Source organism: Peromyscus eremicus, chromosome 3 (assembly GCF_949786415.1).
Source record: "Peromyscus eremicus chromosome 3, PerEre_H2_v1, whole genome shotgun sequence".
NCBI lineage: Eukaryota > Metazoa > Chordata > Mammalia > Rodentia > Cricetidae > Peromyscus > Peromyscus eremicus.
In genome coordinates, this window is record NC_081418.1 from 102,207,777 (window position 1) to 102,231,477 (window position 23,701).

At 53.2% G+C, this 23,701-nt stretch overlaps 1 protein-coding gene across 1 annotated transcript; it reads left to right on the plus strand.

Moving 5' to 3' along the window:
- Positions 1-10,872: 10,872 nt before the first annotated feature.
- Klf15 (KLF transcription factor 15) lies at positions 10,873-23,458 on the plus strand. Its single transcript, XM_059258184.1, has 3 exons — positions 10,873-10,970; positions 14,598-15,701; positions 22,391-23,458. Exons 2-3 carry the CDS (start codon positions 14,623-14,625, stop codon positions 22,557-22,559), a joined length of 1,248 nt encoding a protein of 415 aa, XP_059114167.1. The 5' UTR covers positions 10,873-10,970; positions 14,598-14,622; the 3' UTR covers positions 22,560-23,458.
- The last annotated feature ends 243 nt before the right edge of the window (positions 23,459-23,701 follow it).

The window sequence follows — 23,701 nt, forward strand, 5'->3', positions numbered from 1 at the left end:
AGGGCAAATGAGCATCCAGTAATTATAGGATTGCGGAGTAACACATTGACATGTTTTCACTTGTCAGATTGGCAATCAGCTGTCACTTTTTATCAAGTGATGACCCCGAGAGTTGACATGGACTCAAGGAAGGAGGCCTGGGAGCCCACTGGGGCAGGGACCCACAGGACTAGAAATCCCAGAGAGTAATTGGGACACAAATATCACAATGAAAAACACCCTTGGTTCACCATCCTGTTCTTTAAATTCACCTTCAAGAAATAGGATTGAGGCTGGGAATGTGATTGAGAGTGTTTGCCAGCCTACCACGTGGAAAGCCTTGGGTTCCATCCCAGCACTGTATAAACTGGGCATGATGGTTCACACCTGTAATCCCAGCACTGAGGTGGTAGAGGTCACCCAAGGTCATCCTTGGCCACACCATGAGAGGAAAAGGCCAGTCTGAGCTACAGTGGACATCATCTCAAGAGAAAGGGGTGGGTAGGTGGGAGACAGAGACTCTTAAAGGAAGGCAGGAAAGAGGTTGGGAGGGTCAGGAAGGCGCTAGGGTGGAGCTCAGAACTTATGCTTAAGGTGAGGCGACCCTGGATTCCATTCCCGGTGCACCCCCTATCCCAAAGTAAGATAAATTTACAGAAACGTACACACCAAAAGTATTTATTGCAATTGATGTTGCGTTTGCTGTGCTGGGCACTGGACACAGGGGTTCACACACGCAGGGCAGCAGCCCTGACACTCAGCACCGGCCTCAGCTCTTCCTGTATTTTTCATTTTGAGACAGGGTCCCACGAAGTTACCTAAGGTGACCCTGAACTCACTCTGTAGGTCAGGCTGTAGCCTCTGCACTGTTGGGGTGACAAGCCCATGCCTCCAGGCCTGCTTTTTATTACAGCTGTGTATGTGATAGTAAAATTGAATTTTCTAAATTGGACTTAAGGGATCACTTTTAACTTCCAGTAGTTCATGGCACATTTCAAATAACTAATGGTGAGGATTTGGAATGCTCCTGGCCCAAAGAAACAGTAGGCGTCTGAGGCCGTACGTGGTAAGAGCGCCGCAAATAAACCAACAATATGTCACTCATCTGCACAGACCTGCTGACATCACCTTGCACTTGATAAATGAATAATTACCACATAGCAAAAAAAAAAAAATATCTACTTAAAGATAGGTCTACAACTAAGTTAATGAATCTACTTCCAGAGGCAACTAGACTAGAAGTTATGTCAAGATTTATTTTTATTTTTGATGTATGGGTGCTTTGCCTGCATGTACATTTTTTGACAAAGCCCAGGCTGACCTCTCACTGATCAGCCTCTGGACGACATGATTTCAGGTGTGTGGCACCAGGCAGGGCAATATTACTTTTACACTCATTAAAAAAAGACTATTTTAAAATAACATACTGTTATACAATTTTTTTTTTAAAAAGTAAAACCGTTCTATTTTGATTATATTTTTAAGTACTACGTGTCCATTGTAGGAGGATCCAGAAATGTGAGCGGATGTGCTAGAGAGATGCCTCACGCTCTGAGTTCTCCGTGTGAGCATTGGTTAACGTCACTGGCGCTCATGTTGCTGAACCTCACATTTTTTTTGTTTTTTTTTTTCTTTAGACTGCGTAAAGTTTTGTCTCATGGTTTTTCTTTCTTTTCTTCCCCCCCCCCATCTCTCTTTCTCTTTTGAGACAAGATCTTGTTAGTAGCCCTGGCTGGCCTTGAGCTCATAGCAATCCTTCTGCCTCAGCGTCCTGCTTACTGAGATTACAGGCATGAGCTCCCAGGCCAGGATCACATTTTTTTTTCCACTTTAAGCTTCATAAAATAGTCTTTTTAAATTTTGAATTAAGTTGACACATAAGATTGGAGATGAAGCCCTGAATTCCATCCCTGGTGCTTTAAAACAAGACAAAAAAAATCAGTTTGAGGTGACAAGCAATATTCTACTGTCCAGATGGGCCATAGTCAATGATCAGGGTTTTGTTGTTATTTGTTTTGTTTTTTGTTTTTTGATGAGCTTCTAATATTTCTCAAATGGCAGAAAAAAACACGTTTGCTGGAAATCTGACAGAACACCTGGTCACTTCTTCAAGTTGGTTCCTGAGTGTAGACCTGTGGCAGCTATGTACACAGCATTGGTGGGTTGTGGAGACGCCAGTTTAACCTGGTTCCAGTGTTGCAAGTTTAAAAGAGTTAGCTAGAAGAAGCATTTCTGGCTTTGTGTTTCTTCAACCAGGAATGAGGTTAAAATCTCCCTGAGCAAGAAGCAACCTGCACACCCTGTTCCTCCTCTCCTGGGCCAGCATTGGAGCTCCCCCTAGGATCTGAGAGGCGGCTAGTGTAGGGCTGGGAGGGGGAGCTGCCATCTCCAGATCTCCAGGGCCCCCTCTTCGACCACACCAGGCCACCCCTCAGTTCCTTGTGAACTGCTGTTGCTAAAATTCTTTCCCCAGAGACGGAACCATCTGCTGTACCTCTTAAGGTCCCTGCAACAAACGGAGGGGTGGTGGGACCAGAGTTCACTTTGGGGAACCAGTGACCTTTGGCTTACTTACAGAGTACAGCTGAGGGGTCATGGCAGGAGCGTGAGTGACCTGAAAGCAGCCACACCTTAGAGGTGTCTGTTGGGTGTATCTAATTTTAAAGGTCTGCAGCTATCAGGGATGATGATTCCCCAGTGACTACGTAGATGGAGGCCCGCCCCCAATCCTTCCCACCTATGTACTCCAGCCCCTCCCCAGGCCACTTACCACTTAGGGCAGAATTGCATATAGCTAGCCGGGAGGTGTGGCTGGCTACTCGGGCAAGGGTCCCATGACCCTCCCCACCCTCCTCCTGTGAGGCAGCATCAACAGTCAGCAGGTCCAGCTGTGGTGATCTTTTGCAAGCTGGCATGGCTGATTTGGTGACGACGGTAGCACTTCGTCTCTGCTGGGCTCACAGAACAGGTGGCCTAGACAAGATGGGTGGGAAGTTCAGCCTGAGCTTGGTCTGACAGACATGTGTTAAATCTCGCTTCAGTCAGGCAGAGGAGACTCACTGTCACCAGGTGAGGCCCATGCTATGCGACTGGGGCCTGGAGGTGGCATTTGGATCCATCTTCACTTCTGACCCTGACTTCAGCTCCTCCCCAGTAGGTCAAGCAGGTCTGGGTCCAAGAATCTTCTCCTGTCACCTACATGGCACTGCCATATGAGTCCTCAGGCAGACCTTGCCGTTCAGGCTTTGGGCTGAGTTTTCACGGTGCCATCACACTTTACCCAGACAGGAATTCACTCCTGTTCTGGTGGTACCAGCTCCTCCTATGGACTCTTACATCCCTGCCTGTGGGACAGCACCAACCTCCTAGGGACGCTGAGTGGGGAGAAGTGAGGCAGAATTCGTCAAGCGTTGGGACCAAGCTGGCACCCAGGACACACCTGTGTTGGCTCTTGCCCTGTGCCTGGCATACAAAGACTTCTCAGGAAAGTGACCGACTGTATCAGCTGGGAAGTCATACAAGCTCCTCAGATACAACTCAGAGGCTCTGTCAATGTGTTTCCTGCCTACTGCCTCCTGTCTGCCTCTGCCCGCACAGCTCACTGAGCCACACAGCTCCATCGTCTACCTTCTCCAGAGTGGAAGATAAAGAAGGGTTTCTCTACTGCAGGCCACTTCACTGCACTGCTGCTCTTCAATGTGCAGCACACCCCACGAGGCTGGCTGTGCAATGACTAGGAAACAGACTTGGTCACTCATGTGCAGACCCTCCTCGGCCACAACAGGATCCTGTCCTGACAAACTCACCAAAGTCGAAAATGTATTGACTACACCTAATATAGCGAGCAGCCTCACTCAGCAGCATTGCGCAGCACCCTATACACAGCGCCTGTATCCAGTACCCTGCACACAACACCCTGCAGCATCTGCACCAAAGTACCCTATACACAGTTTCTGTACCCTGCACATAGCAGCCTGCACACAGCACCTTGCATAAATCACCCTGTACACAACCCCTGCACCTAATCCCCTGCACTCACAGCCTCTGGCAAGCAGTGGATTGGGAGCTGTGGTCACTGCTGCTGCCCAATACCAAAGGAACACCCGTCTACAGTTCAGCAGCCTGGGGAAAGGTCCAAAGTCAAAGCTCCATTAGGTGCCACACTCAAGCCATCCCAAGCCAAGAACCCGAAGTCAAATCCTTAAGCGTCAGAGACTGCTGGTCGCCATTAGCCATTTGAAACACACAGTCAAAGCAATGTTGGTTTAAACATGCTGATGTCTCTGCCATTCTCCTGAGAGCCCACCTGCTGAAGCAGATGCATTGTGGGGAGCTGTCTAGAGTCTTCTATCCCCGCCTCCCTCCCCAGACTACGGCCAGAGAGTTCCCCTTGTCCCCACCTCTGAAGAAGCATGAAGAGGCTAACCCAGAGCTTCCGCCCTCACTTCTGCAGGGCCCTCTGCCAGCTACAGGGGCACAGGGAGACCCAGTCTTTCTTTGGGGGTCCTTCTGTGGAAAACTAGAAGTTCAGAGAAAAGGAGAACAAGCCGGATTGGCAATGCCCACTACGAGAGACAAGGATTAATTAATGAACACGCTAATTAATGGATCGTTACAAACCCAGAGAAATGCTTAGAAAAAGAAGTACTGGCTATAAAGGAGGTCGGGGAAATGTGAACTCTGACCTAAGGATTGTAGAGGTAAGTGGGAAAAGGAAGTAGTGATGCAAAGGGCCTGTGGTCAGCAGAAGTGGAGCACACTCCAGGCCCTTAAGAAGTTGTACAGAGGGGCTGGAGAGATGGCTCAGGGGTTAAGAGCACTGGCTGTTCTTCCAGAGGTCCTGAGTTCAATTCCCAGCAACCACATGGTGGTTCACAACCATCTGTAATGAGATCTGATGCCCTCTTCTGACCTGCAAGCATGCATGTAGGCAGAACACTGTATACATAATAAATAAATAAAAAAGAAGTTGTACAGAGGTCTTGGGTTCAGTTCCCAGCACCCACATGGATGTTCACAACCATCTGTAACTCCAGTTTCAGGGAATTGGATGTCTACTTCCAGCCTCGTGGGCACTGCATGCACCTGGTGCATAGACATACATGCAAGCAGAACACCCATCCATGTAAAATAAAAATAAATCTTTACAATAAATTAGTCTAGTTGCCTATAGAAGCAGATTCATTAACTTGGTTGTAAACCTATTCTTTTTTAGTGTATATTTTACTTTTATTTACTAGGTGGTAATCATGCATTTATCAAGTACAAGGTGATGTCAGCAGGTGGATGCAGATGAGAGGCATATGGCCTTAGACACCTACTGTTTATCAGACATAGGGTAGTTGTAGTCTCTGAGACTGGCTTACAAGGAGGAGCTGTGGCCCCAACTAAAAAACTTCTACTTGGTTCCAGGGGCTTTTCTAAGGTTTGGTGTGTAATTCACTTAATCCCTAAGCCAGCCACAGAGTGGCTCCCTGTATCAGTTCTGTCTTCAGAGAAGTAGATGCCCTGGGGGAAGGACTTGTGGGAGTTTACAGGTAGATGTCTGGGAGACGCAGTGTCAAGGAACTGTAGCGGAACAGAGACAGCCAGGATGCAGGGCTGGTAGACAGGAGGCCTCTGTCTGCAGTGTGGCCTGGACAGTACTGGGCAGGGAGCCCCGGCATTGCAGCTCCATCAGCTGTGTGGGATTCCTGCACCCAGTGGGACAGCCAGGCAGCACCCAAGCTCTGTTCCCAGCTGGGAAGCTAGGAGAGATGGTGTGGGAGCCATAGGTGGGTCTCTAGAGGCTCTGATTGACAGTACTCCCATAGCCCTCTGCACAGGGGATCTAAATGAGTTTCCTCCATGGTCCAGACACCTCGGGGGCATCCTCATTTTCAGATAGGAATGGAGGAATGGAAGGGATGCAACTTGCCTGAATCTCAGGAACAGACTCCCCAGACCCTTGTTTCACTGTCCATATCAACTCCCTCCTTGAGGTGGGGCAAGAGGTCTAATGGCCAGGATGCAACTGCACAGAGCCTTGAACACCAGGGTAACTTGGGCAGGGGCTTGTTTTGTGGTTGTAGGCTAAAAGCTCCCAGCCACAAGGACCCTTGGGCTGCTGACCCATGGGGGTCATGTGGGGGTGGGGGCAGGCAGTGTGCAACGTGGCCTCAACCTCCCTTGGGTAACTGGACTGGAGTTACTGAAAATGGCTCCAGGTGAAGCAGTTCGAGGAGAGCTGTGTACTCAAGGTACCCGAGGGCCATGAGCTGAATGATGTCTCTCCCAATGCTTACGCCATGGCGCTAACCTCCAGACCTCCAGAAAGCCTGTGTTCTGGAGACAGGGCTTTTAAAGATGGAATTAAATCAAAACAAAGCCACTGAGGTGAAATCCTTAGAAGAGACCAAGACGTAGACAAACACAGGGAAGGCCATGTAGGAACTGGGCGGGAAGAGGGCTATGTCTCCAAGCCAAGGAAGAAGGTCTTGGAACACCTTCTCTGTGACGCCTTGTCCTGGACTTGCAGCTTCATGCCTGTTCATGCTGTGATGAAGTGAGCTAGCTGCCTGAGAAGCAGGCATCCCACGCAAGGCAAGCCCTGGCCAGCACCCCATGAGACTCTTGCTGAGCCCACCTACATTGATCCAGAGGTCTGCCTCTGCAGGAAGAAGCCAGCTGAGAAGGCAGCAGGATGGGTGCCCTGTTGTCAGCAGCTGGAGGGAGCGAGGGAGGAAGGGCTGAAGGTCTTGGGGTGCAGCTGGATCTGGGGACATGTGCATGGGAGAGAAGTTGAAGTTAGGCTAACCAGGAGAATGGCAATCCAAGATATATGTCCTTCATTTTATTATTTGTGAGTGTGTGTGCCGGCACGTGTGTGCTGGGAGATCAAACCCAGGCCCTACAAGTTAGGCAAGAACTCTATCTCCAGTTCAAATCCATGATCTTTTTTGTTTTTATTTTTGTTTTTCGAGACAGGGTTTCTCTGTGTAGCTTTGGAGCCTGTCCTGGAACTCACTCTGTAGACCAGGTTAGCCTCGAACTGACAGAGATCCGCCTGCCTCTGCCTCCCAAGTGCTGGGATTAAAGGTGTGCGCCACCATCGGGCTTGTGGAAGAGATAGGCAATAACATATAAGTAAAAAAACAAAAAACCAGAAAACCAGAACTATGAAAAAAGATGAACCAAGGCCAGAGATCAGAGAGCAGCGCAGACACTGTTTCAGACCAGGTGACCAAGCAAGTCATGGGCTAAAGTGACATTTGAGTAGAGGTCTGAACAGGAGAGAACTAATCATGGAGATATCTCAGGAAAGAAGGAAATAATAGAAGAATATGTTTTCTTATTAAAAGGATATACCTCTGAGTCTGGGGCTCAGTAGTAGAGCACTTACCTTGAATGCATGATGCCCCAGATTCAATAGTAACTACTAAGGGGAGGAAAGTGTAGCAATTCTAAAGCGGGAATTAAAAAAAGGATCTAAAACCAAATATACCTTGATAAAATATGTGAAATCTGGTGAGAAAAATATCAACATCCCCAAAAGGACCCAGTACCAGGCAGTTTTACAGGCAAAGCCATATGATACTCAAATAACATACTTTATATCCATTTTATTTCTTTTAAAAGGCAATGTAAGTTTTTCTATTAAAGGGATATTTAAAATTAAAATACATGATGCTAGAGAGATGGTTCAGAGTTTAAAAGCATAGGTTGTGCTTGCAGAGGACCTGGATTTGATTCCCAGCATCCATGTGGTGATTCACAACCATCTGTAACTTCAGTTCCAGGGATCTGGCACCCTCTTCTGGTGCACATACAGAACAATCATACACATAAGATATAAGTAAATCAAGCTGGGCGGAGGTGGCACATACCTTTAATCCCAGCACTCAGGAGGCAGAGCCAGGCAGATCTCTGTGAGTTCGAGGCCAGCCTGGGCTACAGAGTGAGTTCCAGAAAAGGCTCCAAAGATACACAGAGAAGCCCTGTCTCAAAAAAAAAAACAAAAACAAATATATATATGTTGGGGTTTTTTTTAATTAAGCTTTTAAAAATGAGGTTGAGCTAGGAGGTTACCAAGACCAGCCTGGGATCCACAGCAATACCTTTTTTCAAACAAAGACAAACAAAAACCAAAATCCCTGCACATTTGCAGAAATATAAGTCATTCCAATGCCAAAAGATTGTTCTCAAAGTTTAACAGACTCCCAGAGACTACCACCTTGGCACTCTCTCTGGCCTTTTCTAGGAGGCATTTCTTTGAAGGGAGGGCACATGGGATATTTCTGCTGCTGTGAGAACTCTGCCCTACCCAGGTCTCCCGTGAGTTCCTACTGCCTGGTTCTTTTCCTTCAAGCAGGGAGAGCTTGTCTAGCAAGCCTGAGGCCCTGGTGTCAGGCTCCAACTCTGAAAATAAATAAGTCCTTCCTGCTGTACTTGGGGAGTTTTTCTGTCTAGGTGGTGGGAGAAGAGTGTACAGCAGCTCACAGAGGCCTTTGGGTGGTCAGGATCCCTGCATCCTCTTCCCTCAAACAACAGGAATGCCTTGCACCCAGACTCTGATCCCGGCCATGCACTATGATGCACATGGAGAGATATCTAGACTCGGGGTGGAGAGCTAAAGCTGGCATGGGACTTGACTGCTGTCTGAGGATGAATGGACTGCCAGGCCCTGCTGTGGAAGGAAGCGGAAAGGGAGCACAGCAGACATTAGAGCACACTCTGGAAACTCTAGAAGGTTCTGTGCGAGGTTTTGTTTTTGTTTTCGTTTTTTTGTATCTTATAAGAAAATTGTTCTGATTTCCCCAAGGACCAATTGTTCCCAGTTTAGGGTAAGTCCCCGAAACCCCATTTAATTTATTTTCTATGTGTGTGTGTGTGTGTGTGTGTGTGTGTGTGTGTGTGTGTGTGTTATGAGTATATGTGTTGGGGGGCACAAATCACATACAGAGGCCTGAAGCTGACATTTGATGTCTTTCTCCAGCTCTCGCCACTTTATTCATTGAGGCAGGGTCTCTCGCTGAACCTGGAGTTCACCGATTCCATCTATTCCGGCAGCCTCGGCTCCCTGTGTCCTGAAATTATAGGCTTTTATATGGTGCTGGGGATGCAAACTCTGGTTCTAAATACATAGAAATCTCTGTCTCTGCAGCTTACATTCTCTGTAGGAGACAAGAGCACACAGAATAAAATGAAAATTTTAATAAATTAGAAGATAGTAAGTATCCAGGACCGTTTAACTGGATAGGAAAACAGGGGGAGGGAGAGGCAGGGCAAATGCAGGCTCTCCTTGAAGGTATCACTTCAGTAAAACCTGAGGGAGCGAGCCACGTTGAGTGTTGGTGTAAGAGCACACCCAGGCAGAGGGAACAGCATATGCAAAGGTCCTGAAATTGTGCCTGGTAAGTTGGAGGCCATGTGATTGGAGTAACATGAGCAAGAAGGGGGCAGGGATGGAATGAAAGGGACCCAAAAGAGACTGAAGAAGACGGAGACAGTTTGGGTTATACGTACTTCCTGGGAGTGCATCGGGATCCTCCGGAAGGTTCTGAAGCAAGGGGGCCTAATCTGACTTGGGCAGGATGCCCTAGGCTGGTCATGGGTTCCTGGACAGCTGGGGCATCTTCTCTGGGGCCAAGGCTGCTCAGCTACACCTTTGCTGTCGAGCTTTTGACCTTTGGCTTCACTTCTCCCTAGGGGGTGCGAGGCATTGGACAGAGAGTGTGAGGAATGCAGAGCCCAGTGTAGGCAGTGCTATGGAGAAGTATGCTGGCCCAGCCTGACCCTGCCCTGTGCTGACAAGATGGGATCAATCAACTTTACAGACTAGCCAACTCCACCTGCTTTGCTTGCTAGCCCTGGCTGCGGAATGCCCCAGCCACAGAGAGTACCTACTAAGATCAGAAAGTTGATGAGTGTCTTGAAACAAGCACAGGCTCCCTCAAGTGCTCTGGCTAAGACTCATTTGAACTGATGGGTCCTGGGCACTGATCTGGAGGGCCTCAGATCCTTCATTAAGGGGGCCCAGAACCGCTAGCTACAAATTCTAGCTCCAGCACAGACGGGCGGCTGGGAGAAGCAGGGGGAACGGCTAGCCACCTACCAGTGCCAGGTAAAAAGTGCCACGAAGAAGGCCTGTCCAAATGTCCTAGGTGTCTGTAAGGAAGCCCCCTGGGCAGACACACCTAGCTTTGCCTGGTTAGGAAGGCTTATGCTCTCTTTCAGCGGGTTTCTTCACACTGGCTGGGGAGCCAGGCATAGTGTGGGTTAAAGGGCACAGCAGGGTACCCAGCACCCTCGCTCACGTGTTTTCTAGGGCTTCACTTTCCTCATTAAGCCGGTGCAAAAGCAGCCCAGGATGGCTTGCGATTGAAGTCTGAGACTCCTTCTGCAGATCGGGAGCACCCTGCAGTCTTTGGGGAGGCGCTTGCACTATCACAAGCCTCCGCGGACAGTCAGTCCCAGAAGCCGAGGGCAGCGCAGCGAGCGCGCATTCCTGTGGGTAACCATGACCGCTGGAGAAAAGACCAGATATATTTTTACAAATGGTCCCTTTAGACACGGTCCCTGCTAGATCCGGCCTTGATCGGGATGCGGAGGGGGCTGCGGGGACGACGGAGCTCCCACGTGGACTGCATTTCAGGATTGTGCGGGCTTTCCGTGGGTCCTTAGGCCCGTCTCACGTGCGCACCGGAGGACTGAGTGCGAGTCCACGCAGAGGCCCGGGAGCGCGTGGGCCGCGGGAGGGCGCGGCCGGGGCGGGGCGGGGCGCGTGACGCGCGGCGCTAGCCAATGGGGCGCGCGCCCGAGGCCGAGCCTCCTGCGAGCCTTCGCGGCGCCCGCGGCGTCACGTGAGCGGTCGGAGAGCGCGGCGAGCGGCGAGCGGCGAGCGCCCAGCTCGGCCGCAGGGAGCGCGGGCTGCGGCCAGGAGCGCTGGACGCGCGGCCGCATACGGAGCCAGGCCGCACGCGCGAGGCCGCGCCAGGCGACGCCGAGTCCAGGTGGGAGACGCTCGGGGTACCGTGGCCCTTTGGGTCCGCCCGGGAGATCGGGGCCGTCCCCTGGCGCGCGCTGTTCGAGTGGCGCGCAGGGGCCCGAGGAATGCGGGAACCCCCGTGTGAGAGCGCGGGGCCCGCGGAGGGCGAACCCCATGTGCGCAACTCCTGCCCGTGGAGCCCACGCGCGCCCATGGCACTTCTGGACCTGCGCTCCCATATGGCGGCGCCTGGCGGGGCCTGGCGACCAAGGGGTGGAGAGGTTACTGTCGGTCATAGCAGCAGTGGCCTAAGAGGGGACGCGGAGGGGGCACTGGGCGGAAGGTAAGGTGCTCTCCGAAACCGTGCATAGGAATCTGGCCCACCTCCTTCCCCACGTACTCCACACCCACGGGTGGGCACCCACGCGCGGGCACCTGGCGGACACCCGCACGGCTGCACTGCGCCCCGCACACGCAATCACACGACACAAACTCACACCCATTTGCGCGCACCCGCAGCGTTCCTGCGCTTATGCTCCGATTCCCCACGCAGAGTCCCCAGGCCCCTTTGACCAAACATTACCGGTGAGATGGCTGAGGGTAGCAGCTGCGGAGCAGGGCAGGCCACCCCTCTTGGAAACCCTCTCGCCAGCAGGGTACAGGGCCTGTTTTCTCCCACGGTAAGCGAAGGTGAAATCCCAAATGTTTGATTGAGTCCTTCAGATGTTTCCCCCCGACCGTGAGGCGCCCCCACCACACTACAGGTGCGAGAATGGCCGAAACTTTGGGGCCTTCGGACTGCTCAGGGAGGGGACTCTTATTTTGAAGAGCAGCCCCCATTCGCCACCCCCGTGATTTGCACGCTGACCCAATGGCTAGCCCTTGGCCGGCTCTCGGCTTGTTATCAATTACATGTTGTTCCTACAGCCGCTGTGTCCCCGGGAGGATAAACAGCAGGCCTGGCCGGCTAAGAGAGGGGGCGGAGTCCAGCGGCCGGCCAGGGACCGTGCCCAGAACCGGGTGCCCCCTCCCCCTGCACGCAGCCTGCGCCTCTGGCTGCGCCACGTGCTGCTGTTTTTCAGGACCGGCTTGAGCACTGGCACTCAGGCTGTCAGTCCTGAGTCCTCCGTGCCTCAGTATCCCGTGGTTGCTCAGTTCTGTTTTAAGATCCTGTTGACTGGCTGGGGCCACTCCACTCCTGGATTCTGGAATCACTCAGCAAAGACTAGGGCTGTTTTTTGACTCTAGATCTAGACGTGTACTGAAGTCAGAACTTCTTGTATGCTGGTGGGGACGCAAAGCATAGACAGGTCTCACAGTGGTGCCTGCTGTGAAGAATATAATCCTGGGTGATTTGCCCAAGGGAAAGTGACTTCTGAGTTGAGATCTAAAGAATGAGCTCCCACCTGGAATGCTAGGAGAGTCAGGACTTCCAAAGAGGTCCGGGCTCTGTTAGTGCAGGTGAGCCAGGCCTGAGTAGTTGGAGAGGCAGCATGTGGGCGGTGAGGATTCGGGTGCTCTGGGCCCTGGACACATTTTAGTGAGGGAGGGAGATTCTTCCGTGTAGTTCCATTTTGCCATCATCCATTTGTACCTGTTCTGTCTTTCTTGCTTCCCTTCCATGTTCCAGTGGGATCTCACGGAGCTGCCCTTGAACTCATGATCCCCTGGCTGTCTCCTGGGTGCTGGGATTACAAGCATCAGCCACTATGCCTACAGCACCACTGTTTATTTTTATAGCAGACCTTGGTTTCTATCCTTATAAAAATCAAGCCTGGAGACCACCATCACACTTGAAAACAGTGTGAGCGCTCAGTGTTGTAGTGTGTGGAGCTGTGATCCTGTTTCATTTCAGGAGATTTTAGGTGGTCCTGTTCTAGGTCCTGGGACACCATGTGCATTTGCTTGACTATTCAGACCCTAAGAAGTGCTCAGTACACATGAGCTCTTTGGGTGTGTGCGCGGCCTAGGCGCCAGGTCACACTGGCGGCACCCAGATGTGCACACAGAGAAGTTGTGCCTGAGGTCACGCAGCTGATAGCTGCAGACAAGGTGTGTGTGCCCAGCTCCTTTGCCCTTCACATTGTCTGTCAATTTATTCCTTCCCAGCACCTGCTTTAGTAAAGAGTGTGTTTTTAAAGCACACTCCCGGTTTTAAATCCTCAGCTGAGTGTTTAAACCCAGATGGCCTCCTGGTAAGACTGCTCTGGGGCTCAGATCTTGCCTCTATTCCCTGGAGCAAGAGAGAAACTTAGAGAGCACTGAGGCATAGAACAGTTGGGGAAACTGAGGCACAGGAGAGCAAAATGACTCTGGCCTCTTGGCTGCTGGGCAGTACCAAGTGCCAGGATGTGGCGTGGGCCTGGAGACAGATGGACAGGATGTGGGTACAGAGACTCTGTACTCTACATTTCTGGGTATTCTTCGCTAGTCTTGATAATCACACAGCCAGCCATGGTCACTGGGCGGGGACAAAGGTCCAGAGAGGTGGCCCCATCACAGTCAGATACTGTTGACTCTCCTTGGACGCCAGACCTAGCATGGGATGTTGCTTCAGAGGACACAGCTTTCTCCTCTCTCCTTTCTATCCACATTCTCTGAGCCCTTCTTGGGTACCTGGTGTGGTGCTGAGTGCTGGGGACAGGGCAGAGTGTGCTGCCAAGCGGGGACACAGACATCTGCTGAGCTTCCCCAAGTCGGTGAGTGTCCCAGACAGGAGAGCTGGGGTCGGGGGCAGGACAGGAGGCTCCGTTCCCACACACTGGCCAAGGGCAAATGTCACCCCCTCATCCTGCCCAAAGGTTGCGAGGTCCCAGGAAGTTATCCGCGGGCTGGGCTCTCAGACCTTCTGTGGCCTCATGGCCAACAAGGGTTGGGCCTTGTCCATCATGGTGGGAAAGTGTTAGGCGTCATGGAGGGAGTGCTCTGCTCAAATATGTGTTACCTCTCTTGGTCATGGAAGAGAAAAGTGGGCGCTGGACAGTCTGGGAACTAGACTGGAAGTTTGTGGGCAAACACAGTGAAGGCAGGCAGGCACTTAATAGCCTTTAACTGTTTTTCCCCTGACAACTATAACCACCAGGCTAAAGCTCAGGCAGCTCAGATAAACGTGTGTCCCATCCAGTTCTGGGAACACTGTGCTTGCATTCACAGAAGTTCATTTTTGAAAATCTGAAGTGAACATCTAACAAGCAGCCTGTGTTTTTATTTGCTCAATCTGGCAATCCCCAGGAGCATGGGCTCAGAGTGCCAATGGCCATTTTCCTTCCCACCCCCTCTCTGACTCCAGGCAGGGAGCAGAGGTTAGGGTCCTGCCACTTGCTGGGCCTCCCTGCCCTGGTCTCCTCTCCTCCCTGGACTCAGCTGTTCACAGACAAGAGCATTCCTTGTCTTATTCTTTTCCAGGATCGTTCTGGAAAATGTTTGAAACCAGAAGTGCCCTGGGTTGTGCAACGGGCCTGGAGAGGGCTCTTTTGCAAACAGGGTGATGCAATTTCTGAAAACACACTCGCCGGCCCCATTCTCCTTTGGGATGGAAGCAGGGTCTGGATATTGGGCCACGGGAGGCCTTAGGCAGGCAGCTGAGGGTGGGGTCGCAAGGCTCTGGTGAGCATGCAGTCCTTCTAACCAGACCCCCTTGTTCCCTCTGCAGCCACCGCAGGCTCGGCCAAGCCAGCATGGTGGACCACTTGCTTCCAGTGGACGAGACCTTCTCGTCACCAAAATGCCCAGTGGGGTACCTGGGTGATAGGCTGGCCAGCCGGCGGCCATACCACATGTTGCCCTCTCCCATCTCTGAGGATGACAGCGATGTCTCCAGCCCCTGCTCTTGTGCCAGCCCTGACTCGCAAGCCTTCTGTTCCTGCTACAGCGCAGGTCCAGGCCCTGAGACCCAGGACAGCATCTTGGATTTCCTTCTGTCCCAGGCCACGCTGGGCAGTGGTGGTGGCAGTGGAGGTGTTGGAGATAGCAGTGGCCCTGTAACCTGGGGATCATGGAGGAGAGCCTCTGTGCCTGTGAAGGGGGAACATTTCTGCTTCCCTGAATTCCTGTCAGGAGACCCTGATGACGTCCCCAGGCCTTTCCAGCCTACCCTGGAGGAGATTGAAGAATTCTTGGAAGAGAACATGGAGGCTGAGGTCAAGGAGGCTCCAGAGGGCTGCAGCAGGGACCTGGAGGCCTGTGGCCAGCTCTCAGCTGGGCCACACCGGAGCCACCTCCATCCAGAGTCTGGTGGGAGAGAGCGCTGTACCCCACCACCAGGTGGCACCAGCGGGGGTGGTGCCCAGAGTGCGAGTGAGGGGCCAGCACGGGATGGCCCCATGCCGGTGCTGCTGCAGATCCAGCCTGTTGCTGTGAAACAGGAGGCAGGTGCGGGGCCAGCCTCCCCAGGGCAGGCCCCGGAGAGCGTCAAGGTCGCCCAGCTCCTGGTCAACATCCAGGGGCAGACCTTTGCACTTCTGCCTCAAGTGGTACCATCCTCCAACTTGAACCTGCCCTCCAAGTTCGTGCGCATCGCACCTGTGCCCATCGCTGCCAAACCTATTGGTTCGGGATCCCTAGGGCCCGGCCCCGCTGGCCTCCTTGTGGGCCAGAAGTTCCCCAAGAACCCAGCAGCAGAACTTCTCAAAATGCACAAATGCACTTTCCCCGGCTGCAGCAAGATGTACACCAAGAGCAGCCACCTCAAGGCCCACCTGCGCCGGCACACAGGCGAGAAGCCCTTCGCCTGCACCTGGCCGGGCTGCGGCTGGAGGTCAGTATCCATGGACAGGCTGGGCGACAAGCTAGTAGGCACATCTGTGCTCGTTTGGGTGTGTTGCCAAGGCCCCTTTCTCCATTAGATAAGGTGGATTAGGAAGGGAGCAAGGGATGGGCAAGGGGCAGAGTCAGAGCTGGCACAGTTGTTGGAGACTTCCTTGTCCCACTCAGTGGTGACTAAAGCCGGAAGCCACCTGGTCTCCGGTTTCTTTAAAGACCAGGTAAGTCTCGCTTGGGCTTATGCTATGTGGGGGTCTCTCAGGCTGGGATGGAAGATGAAGGGCTGGGCTGAAGCAGAAGGAAGCTCAGCTGAGTTTGGTGGCACAGAGGCCAGAGGCCCATTCAGGTCTCACAGCATCCTTGGGGTAAGTACCACCATCACACCCATGACATTTCTGGTCAGGCACATGGAAGCTCTGACTGGCCAAGGACCACCCATGCCACAGTACTCTGTGAGTGGAATGTGAGCCCGAGACTTGAACTAGAAAATTGTACTTCCTCCAGCCAAGGGATGAGCATTGCTCACTAATGTGGGCTGAGCTTTGCCTTGTTTCTTCCCTGGGGACCTGGAGGTGTGTTTGGGAAGTCATAGGGAGCAGCCAAAAGGAAGGACAGATGGCTACCATGTGGGGTCAAAGGTGGCAGAATCCTTTAGACTTCTGCTCCACACAACAGGGTGGTGTCCAGCTCTCTAGGGCAAAGAGCCTCATCCAGACTGCTCAGATGTGATGCCAGGGACCATGGAATCCTGGTGTCACCCTGTCCTAGCCCTGGGTGATGCTCGTTGTCTTCAGGGAGCTGGTGGCCTACAGAAGCTCATATACATGCTCAGGGTGCTACAGCCAGATGGAAGATGCTCTGGCCTTGGTGGATAGGGTGTGCGGCAGCAGCACCATCCCATCTTGTCTTCCTGTGGGTCAGGTGAGGTTCACGGCTCATCTCTGTGCACAGAGCTGACAGAGCCTCCTCAATGAATGCCTGTGGTGTATGGGCCTGCCTGTGTGTTGTGTGATAGATGTGCCGTGTACCTGGTGTGGGGTGGCACACAGGGGTAGTCACAGAGGTGGAGTTCTGAGCTAGCCTTTGGTTCTGAGTTAGTGGTGCTGGCCCCAGGGCAGGGGCTGGCCTGCTGAGACTGAGCATGGGGGCGGCAGGGAGGGTATGTGTGTGTGTGTGTGTGTGTGTGTGTGTGTGTGTGTGTGTGTGACAATGGCAGTACTTCCCTTCCAGCACCAAATTGGCCAGCAAAGGAACTTTCTCAGTCAGTGTCTTGGGTTGTGGAGGCCCTTCCTAAAAGGTGTCACTGTCTTCTCATACCTGGTCAGGTACTGGGCTCCCTAGATCTGCTGTCTCCACCTCTCTGAGCCACATGCTTTAGTGAGTGGACCCAGCAAGAGAAGCCTAGGAGAGACCTGGCGGGGGTGTTGCCTGAGGAAGGAGAGAGCAATGGACCCTGTTTGGAGGAGGCAGTGGGACAGGGGCCTTGAGCCCTCCCTGGGGTTGCTACTGACTTCCAGTTTCCTGTCTGGCCCTTTTTGTTCCTGGAGTCCAGAGCTAATGTCGGGGTCTCACTGCCCTCTTTTCATAATGAACTCTGTTTCCCGCAGTCTATGCAGGAGAACCTCAAAGGTGTCCTGCCTGGGACACTGGCAGGTGTTGGCACTCACAGGGACTGCGCACGGGCAAGTCACTGAGTAGAGCCTTCACCCAGCAGTCCTGGCGCCATGGGCTTGCTTGCCCCAGCAAGTGCTACTTGCTCACCCAGACTAGTCCTGCCCGTTTGAGTGGCATCTCCCGAGGGGAAGAGGCCAGGCAGGGGCTGCAGGCTGTAAGATGTGGTCAAGGATGAGGGCTAGAAGGCAGGCCATGGCCCACCGCACCGTTCCAGGAAGCATGAGGTCCAAGGAAGGGCCTTGTCTCTGACCCTGAGCCTTGCACTGACCTCACTGCCCAGGCAGAGCCTGCTCAGCAAAACTAGGGAAATGGTGTCCCTGCCAAGGTCCCTGTGCAGCATCTGCCTCAGGAAAAGGGCTGGTAGTATGAGTGTGTAGGATCCCCAGGATACCCCCGGGGATCAGAAGCCTAGGGGTTATGCCAAGGAGGTTTGCAAGTTCCGTGCATGTGGCCAGTCTTCCACCCAGGGGTAGTGGGGTGGGTAGCAACTCCTTGCTGCAGTGAGGTGGAGGGTGGACCCCCTCCCCACTCTGGATCTGGACAGGATGGAGTATGATGACGATGATGATGGCAGTAGTAACATGACACATTTAGGGATCACCATGTGCTGGGATGATTCCAGGCTTTGGAGAGTCCTCCTGCCCCCAATCCCTCACTTGTGTATGCCCTTCTGCAGGAGCTCATGACTCCCTGAAACTGACCTGGCCTTCAGAGAACACTTTGGGGTATTTGAATTCCAGTCCAGCCTTCTTGCTGTGGCCCACAGCTTCCCCAGTGTGCTCTCTGGCCTTTACCCCTTCTCCAGCAAGATCAGCCATGACACCCTCCCCTCTGTCTCCCTTACCATCCCCATGGGCCCAAGGATGCCCAGCCTTTGCTGTGAACCCCAACACACACATTAGCTCATTGAGTCCTCACAACGGCTCCACAAGCATATGCAGTGACCCACATTCTACAGAGGGAAATCGAGGTACACAATAATCATCTGTCAGAAGGAGGTAGCTAGTGTATGGTTTGGGGGTTGGGGTGCATCCCCATGGGTGCCACACACCACTCTGATTCTCCAGCAGTACAGCCAGGTTTGGAAGTGGCCATAGTGTATGCTGTGCGTGTGTGTGTGTGTGTGTGTGTGTGTGTGTGTGTGTGTGTGTATGCATGAAGGTCAGAGGCAGTTCTCCACCTTGCTTTTTGAGACAGGGTCTCTCGCTGAACCTAGAGCTCACGGATTGTCTGAGCTGGCTGGCCGGTGAGCCCCAGCCTGTCCCTACCCTCCCTCCCCGCACATCCTACTATGTCCAGTTTTTACGTGAGTGCCAGGGATCTGAACTTAGGTCCTCACAGTCGCACAGTGAGCGCTTTACCAAATGGGCCCCATGCTCAGGCCCTGGGCTGTGCTCTTCTGTGGCACTCCTGGCTGTGGGGAGGAGAGAGCAGCGGAAAGCATGGTGGTCACTGCCCTGATGAGGCACCGCTCTGGGCAGGCCACACGTTCGTTCCTTTAACTCTTAAAGTAGACTACAGGTGGGCCCAGAGGAGGAAGTAGTGTCACGGAGTTGTTCAGCACGTTCTCTGTGATCATACAGCTTATAAGTTGCAGAGTTGCCCAGCACTCGGGAGGCAGAGGCAGGAGGATCTCTGAGTTCCAGGCTAGCCTGGTCTACAGAGTTAAGTTCCAGGACAGCCAAGGTTACACAGAGAAGTTCTGTCTCAGGAAAAAGAAAAGGGGAAAAAAGTGGCAGAGTCAGGAATTGAACAGCTGTTTTCTCTCTCACCCACCCTGGACTCAGAGTGCTTCTCCACACTCTCGCACACCTCCCGGGGGAGAGCCTGTAGTGAAGAGAGCCCCCCCCCCCCTCCACCTGCACCTGGGCCTGGCTGGTCCAGCATGTTCTATACTTCCCATCTGGCTCTGGTGCTGGCACTGGGCCCTGAGTTCCTAAACCTGCCCCTGCCCCTGCCCCCACTCCTCCTCAGCTCAGGGGACTGCCCCACAGCCGAGGTGGCACCTGTCCCAGTCCAAAACCCACTGCCTTCTGCTTTTGTGCACTCAGGATTCCCTGTTGGGACACGGTTTTGCATGCAGGAGGGACTAAAGCCAGCCTGCCTCTTCTGGTGTGGCCATCTGGGAAGTGGCCGTTTGCCGCCTTCCTAGAAGTTTCCTCTCCTCACTTGCAGACACAGGCCTCCTTTGTTCCCTACAGTGGAACATCCTGTTCCAGAGTGGCCAAGCTGCTCCTTCCAGAAAGAATCTCGCTGGGCCATAGCTAAAGTGAATATTAATAGCTATCAGCAGCTCGTGTGTTATGTTCCTGCCGGTATCCATGGTGGACACAGGAGGCCCAGGAGGGGACAGTAGAGTCCAAAGCCACTGAGTGTTGGAGGGGGTGGGTACAGGATTCGAACTTAGTGGTCTGGTTTCAGGCCAGCTCTCTCAGCCCTCATCGCTGCTGCCCATGTGCAGGGATGTGTCCTCTGGCCTGTGACTGGCAGATGCCCTCTGTATGATTGGCAGGTTGCACACGGCACACACAGCCTTAGGAGCTACAGCTTCTGAGCTCTGACTGTTGACAATGGCTTTCTGGCAGATGGCAACTGGTGTCTCACACAGTTCTCATGATGGCCCCTGTGCGTCTTCTGCCCTGTGACCCGACATTGAGAGTTAAGAACCTGCCCCACAGATGCCAGGCCCCAGGCCTCTGCCATGTACCCGGAAGGTCCTGTGCTCTACTCCTTCTGTGTAGTAGGAGCTCACAGCCCTTAAAGTTGCCCCATCTGAAGACCCATTGTCTGTCACGGTCCCCTGAGATAGGTCTGTTGTTGTGGCCGTCCCAAGGTAGGGAAACCGAGGTCTAACAGGGCTTGGCAACCTGCCCAGACCAATCCCAAGGCTGTGTCCTGCCCAGCCGAGATCTCTTATCTCTTGTTCCATTGCTGCCTCAGGCTTCTCCTTTATCGGAGGATGTGACCCAGTGAGGCAGGGGTCATCTTCCGCTCAGTTCCCAGTACAGTCCCGTCAGGTACCAAAAGGCTGTGGCGGCAGAGAGGGGCTCTGGAATGGGGACAGCTTGTTCTCTGGCACGGCTGCCTGTCCCTCGCAGGGTGTCATATAACCTGTTCCCTGGAAGACAGGCAGGAAGTAAGGGAGGAAACAGGTCCAGGATGCTCAGGACCAGTGGGATAGGGACTGTCAAACCTGTTCTTCCTTGCGAGGCTCTGGGCCCAACGCCTGCTGAGGGCATGTGACTATGGCATTAGGGTCCTGGTAACAGCACTACCAAGCCAGGAAGAGAAAGCAGAGAGGCAAGAACAGACAGGCCAGGGGAGGAGGCTTTGTTCCAGCCTCAGGTTATCTGTCGCAGTTCACGTCACTGTGAGTGCCATCTAGTTGGATGGGCCTTTGAGAGACATCCCTGCGCCAGCTCCCCTGGGACATGGTTGCAGGGCAGCTGTTTGCACACTAGCTCTACCGGCCTCGAGCAGGTCCTGCACTGCCCAAAGCACAGGGTTTTGAGGTCCTTGGTGTCATGAGCCCTGCCCGTTGTCAATGCCATTAGTACTCCTGTTTCCCAGGCTGAGGTCAGGGTAGCCTAGTGCAGAATCTGAGCCGAGATGGCCACAGCCCTAGGCATCTGAGTCTGATGGACTTTGCTGTCCACCTAATCTGCCTCACCGAGTGGCCCCTATCTAGAAATGGGGTGCCAGGCCTGGGGCTCCTGTGTGTTCCTGGGAGTCTATGCAGTGGTCAGTGTGTGACAGTCCTTTTTCATCCTGGGGTGCCTGCTGAGGCCCCCCTGTTTAAGTGCACCTCCTGGGCACAGAGAACAGGGAGTGTGCTCTCCTTCCTGGAGCTAACATTGTCTAGGGACCGCTGAGCATCATCAAGATGTTGAAACTGATTTAAAAAGTGCCACGGGGCTGAGGATGTAGCTCAGCGGTGGAACACTTGTCTAGCATGTCCAAGCTTTGATTCCCCAACGCTCACCAGAGGAAAGATAATCCAATGGTGGACAGTACTGTGAGACAGTTCAGTGGACAGTAGAAGCCCCCGAGGAGGTGACATTGGAGCTAAACTCTGAGGGATGAGAACAAGGAGAGGAGAGGGTAGAGTGTCTTGTGGCAAGAAGGATGGAGAAAAAGTCTGAATAGGTGCGGTATGGAGTGGTTGGGTAGTGAGGTTCTGGGGTCCTGCTGCTAGAGCAGGAGCCAAATGGAGAGAGCCTCAGATCCCTGAAGTTATTGACAAGCAGCATCTTGGCCTGGCTCTGGTTCCTGTCTGTCCCGTGGATGTCTATTCCCGGGCCTGCAGTGACAGAGAGGGGGATGTTCCAGGAAGACATTGAAATGCTTAGACATACCATGCAGGCATATTTAGAGGCTTCTCAGAAGGCCCCATGTCCAGAGCGGATGGGTGCCGGAGCTGGGCAGGCACAAGGCTGAGGTCCTTCTTCCCCGTTAACAGCAGAAGCAGAGGCGCCAGGCACTCCTGTGGTCTGAGGAGTCTGTTTCCTTTGCTGGGCCTGTCACCTCTGGCTGGTCTTCCTAGACCCTTCAGCGATATCTTTGTGGCCCCCTCCTCCAGGGGAAGGTGAGGCCAGTGGAACCAAACACCGCTGACCTGCTGTTGCCGGTGTAGGAATGATCCGATGCCCAGGGACTTGGCAACTGAGTTACTGTGTGGGGAAGTGAGGCCCAGGTGACTAGCAGCCTTAGGTCCGTTCCCATGTACAACAGTAGCCAGCTACTGTGGGAGGCAGGCCCCGGCCAGGAGAGCAAACCTGTGTGCCTTGTGGTCCTTGACTCTTGCCCTCTGGGAGGTCTTAGGGACTTGCCAGGAACTCATTGGGTGGCTACAGTTGTGGTCTAATTGCTTAAGATCCAGCCTGGCTTAGCCCGGCCCGCTGCCCCGCCACGCGCACCTCCACCTGGTACTGGGGAGACTGTGGCACTGGCTTTGAGATCACTCACAGTGGCAGTGCCCACACTGGCCTGGCTGACCGCCGTGTCCCATAGGTTTTCCCGCTCAGATGAGCTGTCACGGCACCGGCGATCTCACTCGGGTGTGAAGCCGTACCAGTGTCCTGTGTGTGAGAAGAAGTTCGCGCGGAGCGACCACCTCTCCAAACACATCAAGGTGCATCGCTTCCCACGGAGCAGCCGTGCGGTACGCGCCGTCAACTGAGTGCGGTGGCCACCCCACCCGCCCCCAGCCCCACGCTTGGTTTTTAGATGCAATAACTTATTGCCTCCTTCAGAAGGATGTGACAATGTTACCAGCCCCCTTCTGAATCTTAGGAGGTGTGACCCAGAGCCGCCATGGCTGCCTTTCCGGGGAGGACCTAGAGTCCCCAAAGGTCCCTGGGGGCTGGTTCCCCTGGTGGCCCAGGTGGCCCAGGCAGGCCTGCGCCCTTGTGCCTTTGTGCCTTCCTGCCAGCTGGAAGGGTTGTTTGGGGGGGCCCTTACCCTTCTCCCATTGGGCTCCCTACCTGGGCCAAAGCCAACATTATTGCTGGGGAAGAAGTGTTTTGGTTGTGTCGAAACAGTTCCCAGAGGGAGCCATGCTGGGAAAAATGGAGTAGGTCAAAAGTGTAGGGCTGCACTGTGGCATGAGGACCGTACCATATGCAAGAGGCCTTTGAGGGTCCAGGAGGATGGCCACCCTCGTTCTAGGCCACAATGCATGTGCTTAAATGCAAGACAAATGGAGCCATATCCATCCATATGTACCCAGCCTGGCTCACCCTCCTCCCAACGTCAGCCTCCCGGTTGTGGTGGGAGGAGTCAGGAACAGGCCTGGTGGATGCAAAGCAACTAGCTAACGCCTCCCAGTCTGACTTAGATTTGCATTCCTCATCAGGTCTAGAAATTAGTACCAATTGGACTAGCTTGTTTTGACAGGTCTATTTCACATCCTATGAATGTATGTAAATAAACTGTACATAGGTACGCATCTACATAAGATATCTTTTAATAACACGTTGACATTTGTGTAAATTTGAAATTAAAAAATTCTATAAAGTTGGTGTACATATGTTACAATTATGTATATTTTCTTTGGTCCTTCATAAAAATATATTTACTTTGCCAATAAAAAGAGAAAAAAAGAACTCAACCGTTCTTTGGTTCCTGGCCTGGGACATGGGGGTGATTCTGGGGCTCTGCTCCTTCCAGGTCCCTCCATGGACCTTCCTCTCTTCGGCTATGTTCTGATGTCACCTGTGGAGAGTGTCTCATGCCAGCTAGTCACTGCCATTTGAGACCCTTGCTGGGCGCTTCCTGTGTGCAGGGCAGACGTCTATTCTTTCAGCCCTCCCTAGGAAGGTG

Coding starts and splice junctions, on each gene's coding strand:
- Klf15 (XM_059258184.1), top strand. CDS start 14,623: ATGGTGGACCACTTGCTTCCAGTGGACGAGACCTTCTCGTCACCAAAA. Junction 15,702..22,390: donor TGGCCGGGCTGCGGCTGGAG/GTCAGTATCCAT, acceptor CGTGTCCCATAG/GTTTTCCCGCTCAGATGAGC.